Source organism: Rhinatrema bivittatum, chromosome 3 (assembly GCF_901001135.1).
Source record: "Rhinatrema bivittatum chromosome 3, aRhiBiv1.1, whole genome shotgun sequence".
NCBI lineage: Eukaryota > Metazoa > Chordata > Amphibia > Gymnophiona > Rhinatrematidae > Rhinatrema > Rhinatrema bivittatum.
In genome coordinates this window covers 571,803,416-571,826,555 of record NC_042617.1, presented here as the reverse complement: position 1 = coordinate 571,826,555, position 23,140 = coordinate 571,803,416, and the positions used below count along the sequence as shown (strand labels likewise).

Genomic DNA, 23,140 nt, shown 5'->3' with positions numbered 1-23,140 from the left:
GCAGGAAAAAAGGGGAGAAGTCTAAGAGCTGCGACAGAGTCAGACGTTTGTGCCAAAACTGGGAAATGGAAAACAATCTGCAACTGTTGCATGCCCTCACGTTTCCAGCGCGCCTTGGTCGCAGGATGCCTGTTCGCTGTTCCTGATCAGTTGTTATAAATCTCACGCGAGTGGCCTAAACTGTTGAGCGTGGGAGTGCGGAGGTCTGTGTGCTGAGCGGGGTCCTTCATTGGGACATCCCTTAAGCAAACAAAACGCTGAGGTTGGCATTTGAACAAGACCAATAGTAACGTGATGTTTACAGTTTATCTCCTGTTAATGCTGCTCATGAGACTTTTATAATTAACTCCTAAAGTGCACACACTAAGGGGTGTAAATAGCCTGATTCTGCCAAGCATCGTGATGAAGCGTCAGGTGCATTGGCAGGAGGAGGTGGGAATAATGGGGTTACCTGAACCATCTGAAATGCTTTCGTGGATTATTCTTTTTGGGGTGACAGCAGAAGTAGTGGAGTCACCGAAAGACCGGCAGCAGACCTTAGTATGGCCTGCAGAATTTTGGCACCAGCATCCAGGATACCATGAGTGTCGTAGCTTTTAAGCACACGTCCAGCTAGTTAACTGGGGCTGCAGTCACATCCACCCATATTCAAAATAATGGACATTTCTTATTGCTAACACCGTGGTGGGCTAAGGATCCTTAGCGTCGCCTCAAACTTTCAAGTCCTAGTTCTAACTAGGACACTAAGGCCTTGATTTACCTTAGCTTCTTTCCCATAGACACAGAGTGAGAGAAATGCCTTAGAAAATCAGGCCCTGTGTGCCAGTAAATGTCCTCTGTTATTGCGCAGTTGTTTTAGGCTGACAGCACCACTGCATTGGCTGAAGGAGCACTGCACTTTCCCAGAAAACCAGCATTTAAAGACACAGCCACACATCCTTAGTTCCTCTTTGCTTTATTCCTGAGGAGTGATGGGGCTTATTAAGCTAAAATGAGTACCCAAGCTTGTTTGCAAATAAATGATGGTGTTAATATCCCCTTTTTATTCTTTCTGGTTTTCACTTTAATCCTGAGCTAAAAAGGACCTTGTTCTGAGTCACTCCCATCATCATGACCCTTAATAAATAAGAACATTGCTAGTTTGTTTGCCACCAGACACTTGTGCTGGCACCGCCCTGATATATCCAAAGAATGATTGAACAGCTGCAGAGTGAACTCTGAAGGAGATGGTCAGTAACAGAAGGCCCCGTTGTAGTAAAGCAGATCCCACTGTCCTGGAAAAGGAAAACCTGTAATATGCAAAAATAAAAGAAATGGTATCTTTGAGGGCATAGAAATGACGGCAGAAAAAGACCAATCGACCCATTCAGTCTGCCCAGCAAGCTTCCACACTTATTTTATTTATTGATTTATTTGTTTTTTATATACCGATATTCAACAAAAGTCATCATGTCGGTGTACATATAACTAAAAGTTATAAATGTTACATTGTAATAAGATTAACGGTGAAAAGAATAAACATAATGAAGAAAATGAAATTTAAAAAGAGAGAGGAAAAAGATAAAGAGAGAGAAATACTTAAATTGAGATTGGAAGACAAATCGATTTATCATGAGGAAAATGCTTTTTGAAAAAGCCATGTTTTTAGTTCTTTTTTAAAAGATTGTGAAGATGGTTCAAGTTTTAGATCAATTGGAAGGATATTCCATAGTAGTGGGCCGGCTATTGAGAAGGCACGTTGTCTTGTTGAGATGAGACGGAATCTTTTTGGGGAGGGAATTTCAAGGAGACCAGTGTTTGTGGAACGTAAAGTTCTTCTTAGGGATTGAAAAGTGAGTGTTGTATCCATCCAATTAGTCTTGTTATTGTACAAAGCTTTATGAATAAGAGATAAAGTCTTGTATTGTATTCTATAAAATATTGGTAGCCAGTGAAGATCTTTGAGAACTGGAGATATGTGATCTGGTCTTTTGAGGTTACTGAGTAATCATGCAGCCGCATTTTGTAAATGTAATGGTGGAAACAGGTAATCCAAGGAGTAATGCATTACAATTGTCTATTTTGGTAAATAGTAGAGCTTGCAGAACAATACGAAAATCATGGTGGTGAAGGAGGGGTTTAATCCTTTTCAAAATCTGAAGTTTGAAAAAGCCTTCTTTTATAATGTTGTTAATGTGCTGCTTAAAACAGATTTCAGAGTCTAAATTAATTCCAAGGTCTCTTACGTTAAGTAAAATTGTTTTGTTAGATAAATAATTATTAAGATGGAGGTCAAGTTCAGGTGAGGATTTGTTACAAATATATAGTATTTCAGTTTTATTATGATTGAGTGTGAGGGGACATTTGTATTAATAGTTGTTGGATTGTAGTAAGATAAGAGCTCCAAAGATTTAGTGTATTAGTAATATTAGTAATTATCAGGAGAAGAATTTGAACATCATCTGCATAAATATAATGTTAATTTAAGATCTGATAGGAGTTTACATAATGGGAGCAAATAAATATTAAAAAGTGTAGAGGATAATGAGGATCCTTGAGGAACTCCATGAGTAAGGGGTATCATTTTAGATTCTTTGTAATTAGTTCTAACAGTGTATGTTAAGTCTTTTCAAAAGAATAATATGATTTATGGTGTCAAAAGCTGCTGAAATATCAAGGAATATCAGGATACAACTTTGGCCGTTGTCTAAACCTTTTAGAATTAAATCAGAGAGTGAAATTAATATGTTGAGCTGGGAAAAGAATTTTATGTTGTTCTAAATGTTCCTGAAGTTGATGATTAACGATTTTTTCAAGTATTTTAGCTATGAAGGGGAGGTTAGAGATAGGTCTAAAGTTGGTTATAGTATATTGATGAAGGTGAGATCTTTTAAGTGTGGGTTTAATTACAGCACATTTTAATTTGTCAGGGAAAATGCCTTCAGTAAGTGAGAGATTTATAATATCTGCAATTGGCTTAGCAATAATATTAGAAACTAATTTAACTAATTTTATAGGTATAACATCAATTGGGTGAAAGGCAGGATTCATTTTTTGGATAATGGTTTGAACTTCAGTAGAAGGTATAGTTTCAAAAAATGACCATTTTGAGTTTAAATTGATAGGAAAGGGATATGGAGTCCTCATTAATTTTTGGAGAGTTTATGATAAGATTAAGAATTTTGTCTCTAAAAAAGATAGCAAATTCATTATATGTTATTATATATATATTTTTCCCATACTTCTCTGTTTCACAAACCACCAAGTTCAGGACCCTTGTTGGTAACTGTTTGATTCAAATTTCCTGCCATTGATGCAGAGAGTAATGTTGGAGTTGCATCAAAGGTGAGCATCAGGCTTAATGGTTAAGGGTAGTAACTGCTGCATCCAGCAAGTTCCCCCGATGCTTCTTTACCCAGCCTGTACAGATCAATGCCTTGTTTGATGTTGTCTGAATGTAAATCCTCTTTTCCACATTTCTCCCTGACATTGAAGCAGAGAGCAACGCTGTATATGCATTCAAAGTGATGTTTCAGGCTTAATTGGTTTAGGGTAGTAACCGCTGCAATAAGCAAGCTACCCCCACACTTATTTGTTTACCCAGACTGTGTAATTCAATCCTTGTTGGTTGTTGTCTGAATGCAAATCCTCTTTTCCACATTTCCCTCTGCTGTTGAAGCAGAGAGCAGCACTGTATATGCATTCAAAGTGATATATCAGGCTTAATTGGTTTAGGGTAGTAACCGCCGCAATAAGCAAGCTACCCCCATGCTTATTTGTGTAGTTCAGTCCTTGTTGATTGTTGTCTGAATGTAAATCTTCTTTTCCACATTTCCCCTTGCCGTTGAAGCAGAGAGCAATGTTGGAGTTGCATTAACCATGTGAAGGCTTATTGAGTAAGGGTAGTAATCACCAGGTAGTAGCCTCCATTCCAGCAAGCCACCCCCATGGCTCTTCTCTTCATTCCCATCCTCTAGCCTTTATGGATCCACAGTGTTTATCCCATGCCCCTTTGAAATCCTTACATTTTAGTCTTCACCATTTCATCCGGAAGGGCATTCCAGGCATCCACCACCCTCTCCGTGAAGAAATACTTCCTGACATCGGGTCTGAGTCTTCCTCCCTGGAGTTTCAAATCGTGACCCCCTAGTTCTACTTATTTTTTTCCAACTGAAAAGGTTTGTTGTTGACAATGGATCATTGAAACCTTTCAAGTATCATATCACCCCTGCTCCTTCTGTCCTCCAGGGTGTACATTTTTAGGTTCTTCAATCTCTCCTCATAAGTCATTTTATGAAGACTATCCACCTTTTTGATCGCCCTTCTCTGGACCGCCTCCATCCTGTCTCTGTTCCTTTGGAGATATGGTCTCCAGAACTGAACACAGTACTACAGGTGAGGCCTCACCAAGGACCTGTACAAGGGGATAATCACTTCTCCGTTCTTACTCAATATTTCTCTCTCTATGCAGCCCAGCATTCTTCTGGTTTAGCTATTGCCTTGTCACATTGTTTCACCGACTTCAGATCATTAGACACTATCACCCCAAGGTCTCTCTCCTGCTCCGTGCACATCAGCCCTTCACCCCCCATCAAATACAGTTGTTTCGGATTTCCACTTCCCATATTTATATGCATGACTCTGCACTTCTTGGCATTGAATCTCAGCTATGGAATTTGTCATTTTATATGAGTAGTACCGATTCTGAAATATATTCATAGGCATGTGATTCTCATACCATCCCGCAAGCTCATTGGCATGTCTGCTCTCAAGCCGCATCTGGGATCATCTTTAATCACTGGTCACTAAATTTTGCCCATGTATTTATATTGCTGATTTTTTACTTTTTGTTCATTTTTTCTTTTAGATAAAAATTTGTACTTCCCTTGTGAAGCTCACGGAGGGTGATACCCTTCCAAATTGCTTTTAAATGCAGTCCAGAGTTCAGTTCTGAACTGAACTCTGGACTGTTCAGTTCAGTTCTGAACTGAACTCTGGACTGCATTTAAAAGCAATTTGGAAGGGTATCACCCTGGAAGTACAAATTTTTATCTAAAAGAAAAAATGAACAAAAAGTAAAAAATCAGCAATATAAATACATGGGCAAAATTTAGTGACCAGTGATTAAAGATGATCCCAGATGCGGCTTGAGAGCAGACATGCCAATGAGCTTGCGGGATGGTATGAGAATCACATGCCTATGAATATATTTCAGAATCGGTACTACTCATACAAAATGACAAATTCCTTATAACCTAACGTATTTAGATTTATTCTATAGTGGACTCGTTGGTTAATCGATATATATTATATATTGAATCTCAGCTGCCATATCTTCGACCACCCTGCCAGCTTCCTTAAATCCTCCACTCCTTCCGGAACAAGCATGACAGGGAGAGGAAGAAAGTCTGCAGAGAGTCAAGTTGACTTTTTGAAGAATGTTGGAAACAAAAGTAATTTTTATGGAGGTCATTTTATAACTGGTGCATACATTTCTGCGCTGTTACTTGCCCAAGTTACACTGATTTTCAAAGTGATCTTACTCGTGTAAGTTTGCATTGAAAACGATCCCGGCAAAACTATTGGCACACAATTACACCTGCTGTTTAGTGCACAAACAGGCCGATAGAATAAAGAGGCGTGGAAAACTGGCACTCAGTGCTGAGCGCCGGCTTTCCTAACACGCACCCAGCCACCTCTCCTGGGCGCGCGATACAATATTTAAGTGAGGGGTCACGTTAAAATGGAGGTGCTAGGGATAGTTGTGCGCCGCTAGCGCCTCCAGGAGAGGTGGCTATCAGCGGGTTAGGAAAACGGACGCTCGTTAATTGAGCCTCCCTTTTCCTCACCTGACTGCCAGCACACTTATTTTTTTATTTTTACCCTTTGGTTCCTCCGACTTAATATCGTCATGATATGAAGTCAGAGGATTTACAGAAAAGCAATATTTTCTGCTTTTCTGTACACTTTTTTGGGCTGCTGAGGAATTAATACCTGCTCTAGGGCAGGCGATCATTTCTGAGCTTGAAAATATGCGGATCGGACGCACATTTGTTTTTTTTTTTTTTATCTGGAGCGAATAGCTAATAACCTCATCAACATGCATTTGCATGTGTTGAGCGCTATTAGTTTCTGGGTGGGGGGTTTGATGCGCATTTTGGACACGCTAAACCCTTAAGGTATAAGGGGTTGTGGATGCGCGTCCAAAACGGGCGTCCAGCCGCAGGTTAAACAGCGCGCTCACCTGAGATCACTGTAGTGTATTGTATCGGCCTGAACGTTTTGTCGAGAGAACTGACACGCAATGCTTTTTAAAATCAAAAACGTTATGGGGCGGATTTTCAGAGCCCTGCTCGCGTAAATCCGCCCAAAACCGGGCGGATTTACGCGAGCAGGGCCCTGCGCGCCGGTGAGCCTATTTTACATAGGCTCACCGGCGCGCGCAGAACCCCGGGACTCGCGTAAGTCCCGGGGTTTTCGGAGTGGGCGTGTCGGGAGGCGTGTCGGGGGGCGGGGGCCGGAGCGCGCGGCGTGGCGGGGGCGTGTCGGCAGCGTTTTGGGGGCGGGTACGGGGGCGTGGCTACGGCCCGGGGCGTGGCCGCGCCCTCCGTACCCGCCCCCAGGTCGCGGCCCGGCGCGCAGGAGGCCCGCTGGCGCGCGGGGATTTACGCCTCCCTCCGGGAGGCGTAAATCCCCCGACAAAGGTAGGATGGGGGTTTAGACAGGGCCGGGCGGGTGGGTTAGGTAGGGGAAGGGAGGGGAAGGTGAGGGGAGGGCAAAGGAAAGTTCCCTTCTAGGCCGCTCCGATTTCGGAGCGGCCTAGGAGGGAACGGGGGTAGGCTGCGCGGCTCGGCGCGCGCAGGCTATACGAAATCGATAGCCTTGCGCGCGCCGATCCAGGATTTTAGCCGATACGCGCGACTACGCGCGTATCTACTAAAATCCAGCGTACTTTTGTTTGCGCCTGGAGCGCAAACAAAAGTAGGCTGTTCGCGCTCGTCTGAAAATCTACCCCTATGTGCGTAGATCTCAAACCCTTGCCTGGATTCTGCCTCCTGAGATTCCTCTCGCCTAGGTGGGCAAATGGTAATTTTATACTCGTATCAGTAGTGCAGGCAAAGCACTGCTTTACCCTTTGAAAATTACCCTCCCTATACTTTGACCTGCAGAGTCAAGCTCTGGACAGCCAAACGTGCTCGATGGCCTTGGCTGGGTTTGCTTGCAGTTGAATTAAAGGGCGTTTTCCGTTTTGCAGGCTTTCCAGCATGAGATCTCCCTGAACAGCAGCAAAATTGAGCAGATTATAGCGCAGGGCGAGCAGCTGATCGAGAAGAGCGAGCCCCTGGATGCAGCCGTGATTGAGGAGGAGCTGGAAGAGCTGCGCCGTTACTGCCTGGAGGTCTTTGGCCGGGTGGAGCGTTATTATAAGAAGCTGATCCGCCTTCCTGTATGTACAGGGGCTTTCTTGGTTTTGTTATGATTTTGTTTTAGACACAAGCACTGGATTACTTTTTATTTGCACAATGTGGTAGGACTTGTAAAATGAAGGCAGGATGCCTTTGGTTCCTGAATCCAAGATGGCCGGGGCTGGAGATGCTGCAGAGGTAGAGTTTATAGCACCTGGGGACGGAGCCGTGACCTTTAAGGCTGACACCTGGGTTTAGAGCCCGTGAGAGAGAGAATTCCAGAAAGAGCTGTGGTGCATGTTCCCTGACACTCAGGACGTTTGCTGCATTGAGCAAATTAGGAACACTGGGAAGAGGAAGGGAGAGTCTATTAAAATAGGGGGAAAATCCCCAGGTATTCATGAATGAAAGATCATGGCCCAGATTTGTTCTGACTTAGCTGGAAATAAAAGAAGGGCGTAGGTACTACCAGACTAAATACAAATAAATAGGCTGCACATGTTTGTTTACCTTCTGGATGGGCAAAATTATGTGTAACAGTAGAATGAAGAAATTGGAACAGTTGTGCCAGCATTGCAAAAGCAAAAACTAGCCTGCCTCATCTGGAGCTCACAGCTAGAGAAGGCGTACAGCTTGAAAACAGTCTAGAACCATCCATTAGATATGTTTGCCTTTAGCTCAGGGTATTGAAGTACGACTGCAAGCAGTCAGCTGGTGGTGGCATCCATTGTTGTAAGTATTGCTAACCAGTGCCAGGCTTTTGCAACTCAGGGCAATGCTAGCCCGCTGGCAGATTACTCTAGAACAGAGGTTCCCAAACCTGTCCTGGAGGATCCCCATTCCGTCAGGTTTTCAGGATATCCACAACGAATGTGCATGAGATAAAATGTGCATGCTTTGGAGGCAGTGCATGCACAATTTATCTAATGCACATTTGCTGTGGATATCCTGAAAATCTGACTGGCTGGGGGGGTCCTCCAGGGCAGGTTTGGGAACCACTGCACTAGAAAAACATTTCTGAAGCTGGTCCTTAGGGGCAACTCCAACCACTCTAGCTTTTAGGATATTCACAACGAATATGCATGAGATACATTTGCATGCACTGCTTCCATTGTTATGCAAACATAGCTCACACATATTCATTATGAATGTCCTGAAAACCTGACTGGTCATGCAGGCCTAAGGATCAAGTTCAGAAACACAGCTTTGTAATATGAAGGAGCCTTTCCTATAGTTTCATATATTCCTTGAATTCTGCTCTAATGCAGACCTTATCTCCTTGGAGATGTATGAATAAGATTTTCATGGCATGAAAATATATATGTATTGATATTTGGCAGTTCACGTTCAGTCATGCATAAGACTGTTGGGTCTATGATAAAATTAAATTATTTAATGTCAGCTGTTTTTTTTAAAAGGACATACTATAATCCTCTTTGAAGCAGCTGACCAGCCACAAAGGTTAGAATAGAAATATTAAACAGCGTCCTTTTTAGTTAAAATGTTCCTTTCTTTACTGATTTCCTGGTTAATAGCATGCAGGCCTGACATCACCCCATGACACTTGCTGGGCTATGCGGACAGGATCCCGTTTCTAGCTGCCAGGCGTCACTGCCACTTAAACCTCTTGTGGTATTCTTTCTCCTGTAGCTGACAGACGATGAGAACGAGCTCTCCGACCGAGAGGTGGATCTGGATGAACCAGCAGATCTTACTGATATGCAGTGGCATAGCAAGGCCACTGGCGGCCTGCTCTCTCCCCTTCCCTCCAACCAGTCGCTCTCTCTTGGGCAGCCAATGCGGAGCGAGCGGTCAGGGCGGGACACTCCCGCAAGCGTCGACTCCATCCCCCTGGAGTGGGATCATGACTACGACCTTAGTCGTGACCTGGAGACGGCAGTGTCGCGGGCGTTGCAGTCGGATGAGGAAGAGGCACAAGACGACAAAAATGTCTTCCTCCAAGGCGCATGTGGTATAACAGGTAAGGTGGAATGTGTTGCATATCTTGTTGATGCACAATAGAACATTACAGGTGGCCCAGTAAAAAGACCCCTTCTGTTTTAACGAAAGGGAACTTGCTATGGTGTCCTACTTATGCAAAGTGTAATAAAAACGCCCACAGCAAGAGGCACATACAGGTATTACAACGTTCTTCCAAGAGCACCAGCTATGGTAGTCACCTGCTGTAAAAGTAAATCTAGCCTCATTATTTGGGAAAGGGTTAACTATAATATAACATAATCAGAAATTAGGAAATAAGGACTTACGACATGCAACACTGTGCAGTGTAGCAAGTGAAACTCCCAGTTACCAAGTACCACTGTGATACAGACCTGCCATTCCATTCACTCAGCGTCAGATATTTGCAGGATCCCCTAAGCAACGGCATTGATTTTCAGTACAGCTGCCAGCGGATTTCCTTGGCCTTTTCACAAATGTTTGCCACTCACTAGCAAATGATATTGTAGTTGAGTAAATCATAAAACGTGCTTGGCTGTAAAACAGAATGGATAAACATATATGTCAGGAGGGAGTGCTCATAGATGGGTGCTTCTCTCAGTTATGGTGACAGAGCTGGTGCAATGAATTAGGCACTCTAGGCAAACCTTGCAGCTCCTCCCACACATCCCCATGGCCCTCTGCACACACAAAATTAATAAATAATACACATTATGCATTTATAATAACAGATTTTACATGCAAAAAGACATTCTAAGTGCAGTCTGAGGTAGAAATATCACTTACAACAAGAATATTATATTTACATGCACTGCTGTAGTACCAACCCGAAAACCAAGCAAAAAAGACTCTTGGAAGCCATATGATATTAGGCCTATTTTAATGCATGTTGGATATGGGCTTGGCCCTCAGAAAGCCATGAGTAAACTGAATAACAATTACAATATAGTGAACCTCCCCGTAAAAACAGCATTAACTGCCAGCACTCAAACACTAGCAGCCCTACCTTTGAAAATGCAACACTGCAAATATTACACCAGTCCTTTCAACACCTCCTATTAGAACAAGCAAGACTACTATAGATCCCTACTCTAGTCGCAGGGAACATATATCTCCCCTCTTATACTCTCTGCAATGCTTGCCAAGTACATTCTGCATTCAATATAAGATATTAGTAACAATTTTCAAATGACTTCCCCATGACTCGTCTGTTTGGCTATGCACCTCTATCCACTTGTATAAATCTTCCAGGCAGACAAGAATTTCATTAATGTCTGGCAAAAAAAATTGCTGGATTAGATATGACTAGAAAACGCGCTTTTTCATCGCTGGCCCTAACACCTGGAATGCGCTACCAGATTCCCTGAGAATGATCAAAGAACTAAAAGAATTTAAATTTTAAAATGTTTCTCTTTAAAAAGGCATTTGACACATGAATAAGAATTCACTTCTTTAACAATGATGTCTGAAAGTGATGATGATAACTAGAACACAGCCTGTACATAGAATGCAGGATTGACACATTTTAAAGGCCTCGCTGAGATCCAGCTACACTACATCTAGCGCTCTCCCTTGACCCAACTCGCTTGTCACCCAGTCAGAGAAATTGATCAGATTCATCTGACAAGATTTACCTCTGGTAAAAGCCATGCTGCCTCAGATCTTGCCATCCATTGGATTCCCAAAATGTCCCTATCCTCTGTTTTAGCAGTGATTACATTAGTTTGTCCACCACAGAGTTCATACCAACTGGCCTGAAGTTCTCGGCCTCCTCCTTACGTCTACTTTTATGAATACCAACTGCATCCGCCCTTTTCCGGTCCTCCGGAACTACATTGAAGAAGTCAGCCAGCAGAGCTAGGAGGACATTTCTAAGTTCCTTTAGTACACTTGGTTGTACCCCATCCGGCCCCATCGCCTTATTTACTTTAAGTTTAGTTAGCTCCTCACTAACACACTGTTCTGAAAATCGATTAAGGTTGACCTCACTTCCAATCTTATTTGTGATTATTTTTATGTGCTCCTGCTCCAGGCCCTTCCACAGTGAACGCCAAACAGAAATATCTGTTAAGCAATTTTGCTTTTTTCACATCAGCCTCTTCATATTCCTCTCCTTCACATTTGAGTCTCACAACGTCATTTTTGCACTTCCTTCTATCACTAACGTGTAAAAAAAAGTCTTGTGCCCCGTTTTACTGTATTTGCTGTTTTTTCTTCTATTTGAATTTTTGTATTCCTGACTACTTTCCCAGCTTCTCTTGAGTTTTTTCCCGATAATTTTAGGCCCCTAAGCTAGAAGCCTATTTTCAGTCAAACTTAGGACCTGAAATTTTCAGCTGAAAATTCACCTACATTTAGAACCCTAAATCTTGGGTTTTCCCAAATGTAGGACTGCAGTTCATTTGCCTAGATTGAGACCCCGAGGTAGGTGCCTCGGCCTTTTACGTCCCCATGACACAGTGCTAAGCCCCTAGAGGTCAATATTCAGTAGCATTTAGCAACACAGAAACATGATGGCAGAAAAAGGTTGCATGGCCCATCTAGTCTGCCCATCCACCCAAGTTACCCAGCGAAATGCCAATTTTGGAATATTTTGGGTCCTAATCCTACTAAATTATAGATGGAGAAGCTCATTATCCGTCTAAAATGTAGCCAAATAACATGGGCATTCCGGGGACAATCTCGGGCGGAGTTGCACCACTGAATATCCCTCTAGAGTTAGCTGGATAAGTTTCTCCAGCTAACTTTGCAATCCAGCCAGTAACTGAATAATACACACCCCCACCACCACCACCAATTCTTTTCCCTGCTCTAACTCCACCCCTGTAGCCACCCACTTTTGGGGCTCCTAAGTTTAGGAGCCTAGTGAAACTAGAATCCAACATTTTGGAATTTAGCCCTAGTAAATTTTCATACGGGCCAATTTAGGAGCCTAACTCTCAAAATTAGGCACATAAACCCTTTGAAAATTTGGAATAAGTTGTTTGCACACAATACTGCACTCACAGGTTACACTGCAGCATCGACACAGGTTTATCCCCCATACATTGTTTTAGTGACTTGATTGTAGACACACTTTTCTAAACCCATGCAAGCCTCCCTGACTAAGAGAGACTTGGGAAGAGACTTACAGATCTTTAGCGAATTGGCCCCAAAATGTGTATTTTGTACATACGTTGTAAAAGTATGTGTTAGATGAAAGAGAGGCAGTTGTGTTAACTGGTCTTCTATGTCCAGTAAGTTGTACAAAGAAGAGATGAGACTTGAAGGAAAAATTGTATTAAGGACTAGATTTATTTCTCCTCTTTCAGGTGACTCCAGATCATCAAGGACAGGCAGCTGTTGTCTTGCCTTTATTGTACTTCCCATAGGAATGTGTAATACTGATATCCTAACAAAAAGCTAGTTTAAAAGTCCCTGTATGCAGTGAGCACTAAGCAGGATTGACCCAGCCTGTGCCTTTTGATGCAGATTCATATGGTAATCCATCGCCATTAAGAATGCTCCTTTATTTCCACAGGCAGTCTGTTCAAAAGGATCCACATCCACTTAACAGGCCTTGCAGTGTTCAAATGCCAATTCAGATTGTGCTTTTTATTTTTTCAGATGTTGAAATCCCTGAAAGCCCAGAGGCCTATGTAAAACTTACTGAGAATTTACTGAAAAGTTTCTCTGGTAGGCACCAATAGGCCAAGCACTGTCAGATCCAATTCCCAGCCCTGTAACAGCCTATCCTTACCACTCCCCACCTCTCACTGCTTTAAACATGATCACTCACCTGACGGCACCAGCAGATGGTCTGTGTTCACAGCCAGGGCTTCAGTGAATCTGGAGAATGAAAACGTTGTATGCAAATTTGTGTCCAAGTATTGTAATGCAATTGCTAATCAAGACAAAAGTGTCACGCACTTTAGTTTACAATTAAAAAAAAAAAAGGTACTTTCTCTCCTTTATCTGGAAGTGAAAAAGTAAAAAATAAGGTTCACTAAAGCCCTGTTCTTTGCTTGGAAAATAACACATTTAGTCAGTAACTGAGAAAGGAAAAATAGATTTCTAAACACCATGACAGTAATGTCTTTAGTGCTGGATGCTGCCAATTTATCACAGGCTAGTGTTAGTGGATTTGTTCTGTGCTTGTGTTATTAGTTGCTTCTGTACTGTACCTGTAAATTGAAATCCCAGAATGAAAGCGGCAGAAAGATTGAAACTGAGAAATTCTCTTAAGATGATTTTGAAAGTCCTGTTTCTTCAAAATCTTGGTTTTTTTGGGCAGGCGCTGCATTTTAAATAGGGTTGTAGTATCGTCAGAGCAGCAGAAATCTACTCAAGCTATGTGAGTTGAGAGTCTTTATGGTCATCGTTGGATTTCTAATCATGGAGGAAAAAAAGGCCCCTTAAAAAAACATGTTTAGAATATAAATGGGTCTTCATTCTAAAATTAAATTGTGGTATGTTTGTAATTAATTCATTGGCCCACTGAAAAAACTATCAAGACCCTTCAGAGGTCATAAAGAAAAATGCTAATTAGAGCTGGTAGGGTTTTTGAAAAAGAAATATTCCCTGTAAACACAGCTTGGATAAATCACTCAAGCCATCACAACAGCAGTCTTTGGTAGGGGCTCTCTGTGGAGCCAGGTACACAGTGCACCCTGTATCCAGCCCATAGCTGTTGCTGTTGGGAAGGATTCTTTCTTCCCCTAGGGACTGTGAATGTTGTCTCCGCACCAGGCCCAACCAACCAGATGAGCAGATCCCAGGTGCAGGTGTCCCACCCATGGATACCTGGCATGGCAGGGCACAGTACAGCTGCCAGGTACTTCATAGGTAAAACATTTATTTATTTATTTATTTATTTATTTATTTATTTATTTAGGGTTTTTATATACCGGCATTCGAGAACGCAGTCCCATCATGCTGGTTCACATTAAAACAAGTGTGCATCGTAAACAAAACTAAAACAATGGTGCGGAAAAAGGCAGTTACAAATAACAGGGAGATTAGAACTTAGCAGAGAGAGAAGAGAAAGGACAGGTTATTAATTCAAACATGTAACGATAGTGTAAAATAATATAAAATTCAAACAAGAAGGTTAGTCATGGTGTATGTGAAGGTAAGGATTGGCGTGGAAGGTAGATCAGTTTGAGTCCGGGAATGCTTGTGTGAATATCTATGTCTTTAGTCTTTTTTTGAAGGTTGAGATGCATGTTTCAAGTCTGAGGTTTGAAGGGATGGAGTTCCATAACGGTGGAATGGCTGTAGAGAATGCCCGATCTCTTAGTGTGATGTGTCTGGTAGATTTGGACGGTGGTACCTGTAGCGATCCTTTGTATGCATCTCTTGTTGGTCTTGTTGAATTATGTAGTTGGAGAGGGATCTGTATGTCGATGGGAGCCAGTAGGTGGATATTTTTGTATGTGGTAAGGATGGCCTTGTTGTCCCCAATCCAGCAGATGGAGTCAGCCCAAAGCTTCGAGGGGGCGTCACCTTAAGTACTACTACCCCCTCTGCAGGAGTTCAGTATCGAGTATATCAAAGCCCGAGTAAACAGAAACCCCCTGCTTGGATCAAGTTGAAACAAGACGGCAACAATAAGCCGCTGAATGTTAACGTAGAAGACTGAAACCAACCCACCAACGAGTGGTCGGGCACGAACATAGCATGTCAACCTCCAAGAGAACGATGAAAAGAACAGTGATAAAACTGGAAACACGTGAAACACAAACAGCAGCAGTAGGGACACTACTGTAACGGGAGACACAGTTGAACAGAATCAGCAGCCATATACAGCTGAGCAGGAATAGGACCTAGGACCCAAATGCGGTGGGCGTCTGGACTGATTCATGGTACTACAGGAACGAAAATTAGCAGGTAAGTAATAATTTTCTTTTCCCTGTACGTACCTGGATCAGTCCAGACAGTGGGATGTACCCAAGCTTCCCTAACCCGGGTGGGATCCTGCGAAGCCTGCTCGGAGGACCTGTTCGCCAAAGTGTCCCTGGACGGACGAGGCGAGATGTAGTCTGTAGTGTCTCGAGAACGTGTGCAACGACTTCCAGGTGGCCGCTCTACAGATTTCTTGCGAAGATACCGAGCGGCTCTCAGCCCAGGAAGCCGCCTGAGAGCGTGTGGAATGTGCTACGATGCCGGGTGGGGGAGTCCGCCCCACCCCAATATAGGAGGCGGCAATGCCGGCCTTCAGCCATCTGGCAATGGTCGTCTTCGAGGCCTGAGATCCCTTCCGGGGACCGGACCAAAGGACGAAGAGATGGTCAGAAGTCCGGAAATCATTCGTAGCCTCCAGGTAGAGCCTCAGAGTGCGCTTGACGTCAAGGAGACGAAGAGACCGCGGCTCCGACGAAGAGAACGATGGAAGTTCCACCGTCTGATTCACATGGAAAGTGGACACCACCTTCGGAAGGAAGGAGGGGACAGTGCGAAGTGAGACTCCCGAATCGGAGAACCGAAGATAAGGTTCTCTACACGACAGGGCCTGCAGCTCCGAAATACGCCGTGCGGAGCAGATGGCCACCAGGAACACCGCCTTGAGGGTGAGATCCTTGATTGTTGCATTCCGCAGCGGTTCAAACGGAGGTCCTGACATGGAACGCAGTACCAGATTGAGACTCCAAGAGGGACAAGGATCCCGCAGTGGGGGCCGCAAATGTTTGACCCCCTTGAGAAAACGGGCGATGTCCGAGTGTCGCCACAGAGATCCTCCGTCGCGCAGGAGGGAGCCAAGAGCGGACACTTGAACCCGAAGTGAGTTGTAAGCGAGCCCTTGTCCACCCCTTCTTGTAGGAACTGGAGGATCTGAGAGACCGACGCCTCCGAGGGTATGAGTTAATTTTCAAAGGATGTAAAATTAGCATATACGCATGTAAGTAGCTTGTACTCGCGTACATGCAATTTTATAAACATCAGAAGTATATGCGTATTTTTGGTTTCACATCCTCATTTACTTGCGCAAAAAAAGGCAGACGTTCTGGATCGGAGCCAAGTGGAACGCGCGCAAGTTGCTGTTTTATAAGAGATTTTTGCGAATACATTAGGCAACTTATTTGTGTGCCTTTACTCCTGCTGATTAGTGCAGTTGAAGTCAGACTCGCCTGTGGTCTGCTGCTGTTGGCTGGAAGGTCTGGGTGAACTGGGGGAGCTCATGGTGAAGAACTGAGATGGTCTCAATGATCTGTAGTTGGACTGGGTGAACTGGTGGGGGGTATGCGCAAACTAGTGATTTCAATTATGCATGTTTTTTTCAAAAAATGCCTGCTTCCGTGTATAAATAGGTTTTATGTGAACAAGTTCTGTTTTATATCATGCATATATTTATAAAATAGGTAGAAAGAAGTACACACCGACCTTCACGCATAATGGGACATAATGCGTATTATGTAATCTGCGCGCAGATACATGCAGGTTATAAAATACTATAGTACATCTCTGCTCGCCCTTATATATGTGTATACAGGGCCGCCCAGAGTTGTTTGAAAGTTATCCTCCCAGGGCTGAAGTTTAAAAGGCATTTACGTGAAAAAAAAGTGCGAAAGGTTCGGCCGAATCACGTCTCTAGAAAATATATGCTATACTTAGATTCAAAGCCTGAAGCATCAGTTGCTAATCCTAATTCTTTAACTATGCAGCACGGCATAGAAGACAATAAAACAGAATGTTTCAGAAGACACCATGCACACATAAGATGGATCGAAGTCTCCCACTGCTGTCAGGAAAAGCTGACAAATCCTTTATACAACACTTCAAAAACTGTATGAAATGCATAAAGGAGATCATTTTCAAAGGGATTTCTGCACGTAAAATGATAATTTATGCACAGACATAGCCTTTTATTTATTTATTATTCCCTGAGGATAAACGCTTTATTTTCAGAGATCACACTTCCTTTTTTTAAAAGTAATTTTTATTGAGGAAAAGGCATGTCATACAAACAGTTTCGTAAGGCTAAAGCAAGCAAAGAAGGTTCCCAAAAAACAGCTTCACTAAAGAGACTCGCCAAATGGATCATAGCAATCAGAAAAAGGTAGATTACAGAATCTATAAGAAAAAAAAAACTGCAACTGTGTAGCACTGTACACAATAGGAATGTGCATTCGTTTTTCACTAATTAGACAATGTCAATGATTTTGTCTAATTCGTCACGGTTCGGTAGCACCGATATACGAAGCGATTTTTGCCGAAATTTCGGCAAAATTCATATTTCGTGTTATTGTGCACTAACAGAGTTTACTGCGCACTGCATATTTCTTAGTGCATATCTCTTAGTGTGCAGTAATACCAATTAGTGCACACTGTTTCTCTAACTAATGAACTCTTCATGAATTGATACTTTTTAATTTTTAAGTAGCATTTTTTAGTGCACACTAACATTAGTTATAGCACACTACTACATACTTAGTGCGCTGTAAGTTCTACTAGGGCATATTAACTAACCTGCTAGTGCACACGAACTATCCTGTTAGTGCGCATTAATGGGCCTCATTCGTTGTATTACGGACTAATGCGGAGATAGTGCGCACTAACTGGTTGTTAGGGCGCAGTAAGGCCCATTAGTGCGCACTAACGCACTTCATTGAAAATTGCAGGAAAAAAACCCCGAATCATGGAAAACCAAAGTTTCCCGCGGAGCGCCCGATCTAAAGCCCGAACCGAAATGTTTAAACGAAGCACATCTCTAGTACACAAGGGGTCAACATCAGGGATCTCAACCCCTGGAAATAAGTTACCAGGTCCACACAATCCCATCATTATACATACAATAAGCCAACTAACTTCCACAATAAAATGGTACAAGGCCCCTGTGAGAACTACAAATGGCCTACCTCCTGGACTGGCAACTTAATCATCCCCCTGGGCTTTGCCCACAAATCTCAGAATGGGTTCTCACTGATTATATGGAACATTCCTTCACAAGAAATGTAACTAATTCCATAGAAAAGGCTTTCCATGAGCCATTTGTCTTTTGATGGAGCAGAACTTTCCCAGTACTGAGCTACAGTCCGCCCTGCCACAACCAGCAGACGCGTTATCAGGGAAATACCACCCCTAGCAGTCTACGTGACTCCTGGGACAGGTGATCCCAACAGAAGATGGGCGAGATCAAGGAAGAGGAGTGTGTCATAATCTTATAAATCCAAGATAGGATTACTATCAGGGGACAAGACCACCACCTATGAAACAGTGCAAGCACTTCTCCACAGCCTCACAACTCAAATCAGAATTAATTAGAACTGTTTTATGAAGTTTAGCAGGGGTAGTATACCAGTGGGATCATTTTTTAAATCCATTCTCTTTAATTGCCATACATAGAGAGTTCTCATTATTTGATCCCAGTCTCCGTCATTGAGTTCCCTTCCTATGTCCTAAACCCATAGAACTTTATATTTCCCAGCTGGATCATCGGGACTCTTCCGTACGTATCCTAGAAATCTTTGATATGAGGCTCTTATTACCAAAAGCCCCTTGAATCAAATTTGCAAAAGGTGTAGAGCCCTGTTGAAACGGCCATTCTCCTTATGTAGCCCCACCTCTTAGTATTGTCTTAACTCTGATGGGGCCATAAAACTAGTTATAGTTCTTTTGGGCCAGCTCAGATTTTTATTTCCCTCACACAGTCTCTTTCACCTCAGGGCTGGATTCTTTTACATGCCAGAGGGGAGGTATCTCCTCCAGGGCCGTAGGTGGCAGGGGTGACGCTGTTTCTTTTCCCTGGGAGGGGTGTATGCCTTTTCTGTCCCTCTGGTGGATGTGAGTGCCAAACAGCAACACAAGAGACTCTGGGTGAGTGTCCAAAATAAACTTTATTGAAGGAGTTCTCGGAATAGTAATGGACACAGTTCACATCAGTTCTTATTTCACAGGAGGCTGTTACAGTTTTTTTCTCTCTGTATCTGTGCAAGGTCTTCTATACCTCATCCAGGCAAGGGACATCCTCATCATCCAAGGCTTCGATAAATAAGGACCCCCAGTGGGCAGGGGTTTCCTTGACTGGGAGGAAAAATCCTATCCAACTGAAAAAAAAAACAACCTGAATAATACAGGTCTATGCCCAGACCCCTAATTCCTTTCTCCCGGGGTGAAGACTCTAATTGGAGTCCTCGGATGTTATACAATATCAGTCTTACAGTTCTCCAATGTCTCTCTTGATTTCTCTTACTTTCACGAAACCCACAATGGAAGGATCTACTTCCTCTAGTAGAGCAGCAAGAGGGGCAGCCAAACTCTTCCTCCTAGGTCTTTTAACCAAAAATGTCTTTTTCCCAAACTTAGTCAACACAACAGAAGGTCCATGCAGTGAGTCACCAGCCTACCTCTGTCCTCCTGGAGGTTGCAGAGGAGCCGGTCTTTCTTATCCTGGGCCCCCCCCCCCCCCAGGGAGAGGTTTCCCCGTGACCTTCCTCCAGGTACACACCCAAGGGTCTCGCAGGCTTCTTACAAAGCAAAATCTTCTAAAACTATTGTGAGCATGGACCCTTAGGCCAAGGGAGAGTTGGCGCAACCTGCATGGAGGAGCCTGCAGGTACCCACCATTGGCAGGCAGAGCTGCCTGAGGCAGAGGCCCACTTGGAACTTCACCTGTACCAGTCCACGTTCCTCTTAGGTTGATCCCTTGGGTGCCAGGGCCAGCTGAACTTAGGCATGGGTCCCTGTGGAGGTGACGATCCGGTAGATAAGGGATGCTGCAAGCCAGCACAAGATGATCGCGGAGTCAGAGTCGAGCAGTGGACAGGGCAGGCCGTGGTGTCTGGTTTGGGCTGTGGTCCAAAGTGGGCAAGAGTTCTCTTAGTGTTGTGGTTCAGGCAGTGGTCGAGCCAGGCAGACTTCAATCAGAGGCAGGAAGCAGGCAATGGTCAGTGGCAGGCAGAGGTCATGTCAAGTAGTACCTGTCTCTTTCCTAAAGAAACTAAAATCTAGTGCATCTGAGATTATTTGGAGAAAGAAAAGAGCTCGAGATAGCTTTATAGACCTGAATGGACTCTGGGGGGAGGAGGGGGGTCTTATCTTCCTGATTTGGGGATTTTCCAGAGGGGTAGACTCTTGAAAAATATTATACTATGGTTGAAGGAGCCAGGGATAAACACTGGATTGACATGGAATGATTATGTCTTCCCTCTACCTTGTCATTTCAAACCTTCTGTGCTTATTGCACAGAGTGAAAAAGAAATGTACCATAGCCCACCTTTTGCTTCCTGTATCACAACTTGGCGCATCTTAGTCTCTAAAGATAAAATTGCCCGCCATCTTTCCCAGCTTTCCCTGTTATGGAATAATCCATGCTTCCCAAAATATCTTAATCCAACAAATTTCCGCTAGTTAACTACCAATATTAATTTTGTAGGTCAGTTGTTTAAGGAGGAGAAATTTTCTTCTTCCCAGCAGCTCAAAGAGAATTTGGGGGTTGAATTCTATATCTTTTTTCGTTATCTGCGACTGCACAGTATTTTCAATAATTGTAAATGTAATGACCCACTGGGGTTCTTACCAGTAGCACCCTTGGTTTAACTCCTTTAGCTAGGGACAGACAATTTAGGATTAAGGGGAGGCACCATTCAGTACCGTCCCTCCCTTTGAGGGAGCTGGGATGGCCAATCCCATGGGAGTTCATAAAGGCAGCTCTCTTTGAGGGAGCTGGGAGGCAGTGCTGAAGTTTAATCTTTTGGTGGATTTTTTTGGGCCTACCCTTGGACTCCGGTACCACCTGCAGGCAGGTGGGCAAGGTCAGGAAGCGCGCTGGCTGCCATTTAAATTTAAAGGGCCAGTGGCGAGGATGTTCCCTTCCTTTCAGCATCACTAAAATAATCTGAGATTATTTGGAGAGAAGAAAGGCTCTTCCTGTTCAAGACCCCATGATAAATGTGTACTAGCTTAGGAACAAGAGTAGGAGAGAACACTTTATAATAGTTCAAGATAAATCCATCCTCTCCAGGGAATTTACCCACACCAAGGGATTTAATGGCCATCTCTGTTTCAAAATATGAGATGTCACCCTCACGTGTTAAAGTTTCCTCTTCACTCAGAGTGGGAAGAGAGAACCGATGCCACAATAGCAGTTTCATGATCAGTAACTTCCTAGGAATATAACTGTGTAAAGTATGAAGGAAAGGCCTCACAAATTATTTTGGAATCACTAGGAAAGACAACTGTCACCTACTTCAGTCTCCTTGATGTATCTATTTAACCACTTGAATTCAATTTATGTGCCAAAAGTCTACTCACCTTATTACCCTGGTCAGAGAATTTTTGTTTAGTTTTTTGGTTTTTTTTAAAGTGGACACAACCTTAAGATCAGTGAGTGCATTAATGAGACATTTTTTTCTGTATTAATTTACTTTGTGCTTTCAGAGAAGAGAACCTTGCATTCTGAAAGTCCAGAGACCTAATCTCATACTTTAACTGGTGTAAGTTTTGTTTACAAACAGCCAATTTCAAAGCAATAATATGACCCCCTTAACACTGCTTTATATGCATCTCTGACCACATTCCTGTGTGTTCCAACTCTCTCTAAGCACAAAAAATTCTCTAATGCATTTTTGGATAAATTGAACATCGAATCATCAAAAGACAACTTAAAAGCTCATGGCACAGTCTGTTGCAGGGAGCAGGAGAAAAAAACAGGAGCATGATGTAACCTGGTATACATTTAGAAACCTGGAAGCGAAGCTTGATTGATTGATAATAGGAACATACATTGAAGCTGGCATAAGAGACTGGTTATACCTAGTTCTTCTGATAATAATAAACCTCCCATCTGAGTCACTGCGAACTTTAGTAACAGAAAAATGAATATTTTATTAAAAGTATTCCCATCCCACCTTTTTTCCTATTCATTCACATGTTTCAATTTCAAGGTAAATTCTTTAGATTTAAGAAAGTTGGTTTCCTACAAAAATGTAATGGCTGATTTCCAGACGTCAAGCTCTCTATATAATTTAATTCCTTTGGAAGGGGCATTCAAGCCCTTAAAATTAAAGGAGAGGAAATCAATCTTGGAGTTAGTACTCATAGTATTGGAAGGAATACACTCAAAACAGAATTTGGTGGATCTGGTGGGATGAGAAAAGGTATCTGTGGGCAATGTAAGCAAGGCAAACACCAAATAACATGCTTGAGAACATGCACAAAGCGCCCTACGCTATTAAACACCAATAATCCCCCCAAAATCACCGCCCCCATACTCCCATTCCTCCAACTAAATCCCCCAAACCATTTAGGTAGTACATCTTACAGGAGCTCCTCTTTCAGGGCACCTCACAAGGAGTGGTGACCACCGCCTCCCATCCAAAAATAAGCAAAAACAAGTAGAATCCCTAATAAACCGACCTATCAAAATTCCCTCCACCATAAGAGGACAGAACCACAAAATGTGGAAAGAAAGAAAAGACACTATAAGAAGAAAGAGTGAAAGAAGAAAAAGTAAACATGATAGAGATTAAGAATAGCAGAGAAACAGGAAAAGAAGAGAAAGGAAGACAAGAAAGAATTATATCCACTTGGATTCAGGCATTGAGAATGCCAAATGTGATCACGAGCACTCAGCCTGGAGATCTTGTAGAACAAATTCAATCTCACCCCTGGTCAGGCTTCTTCCATTCTGTAACATGAGAATTGCGAAGAGTTTTGTCGGCTGAGATACATCTATGCTTGCTCTGAGCCTCCCTTTATAGTATAGAATAAAAAAAATCATCCAAAGGTTTTATATGTGTGGCGCCCATTTGGTCCAGACTATTAATTACTCCTATGCTTGGGTTAGGGAGTATCACATGAGAAATTATATTTACTAATAT

General features: G+C 43.0%; 1 protein-coding gene across 1 annotated transcript in view; it reads left to right on the top strand.

Annotated features, from left to right (window-relative positions):
* SYNE1 (spectrin repeat containing nuclear envelope protein 1) overlaps positions 1-23,140 on the top strand; it is a 966,955-nt gene that overhangs the window by 876,588 nt on the left and 67,227 nt on the right. Inside the window, 2 exon segments of the mRNA XM_029596918.1 lie at positions 7,235-7,426; positions 9,036-9,366. Coding sequence (XP_029452778.1) covers positions 7,235-7,426; positions 9,036-9,366 — 523 coding nt within the window.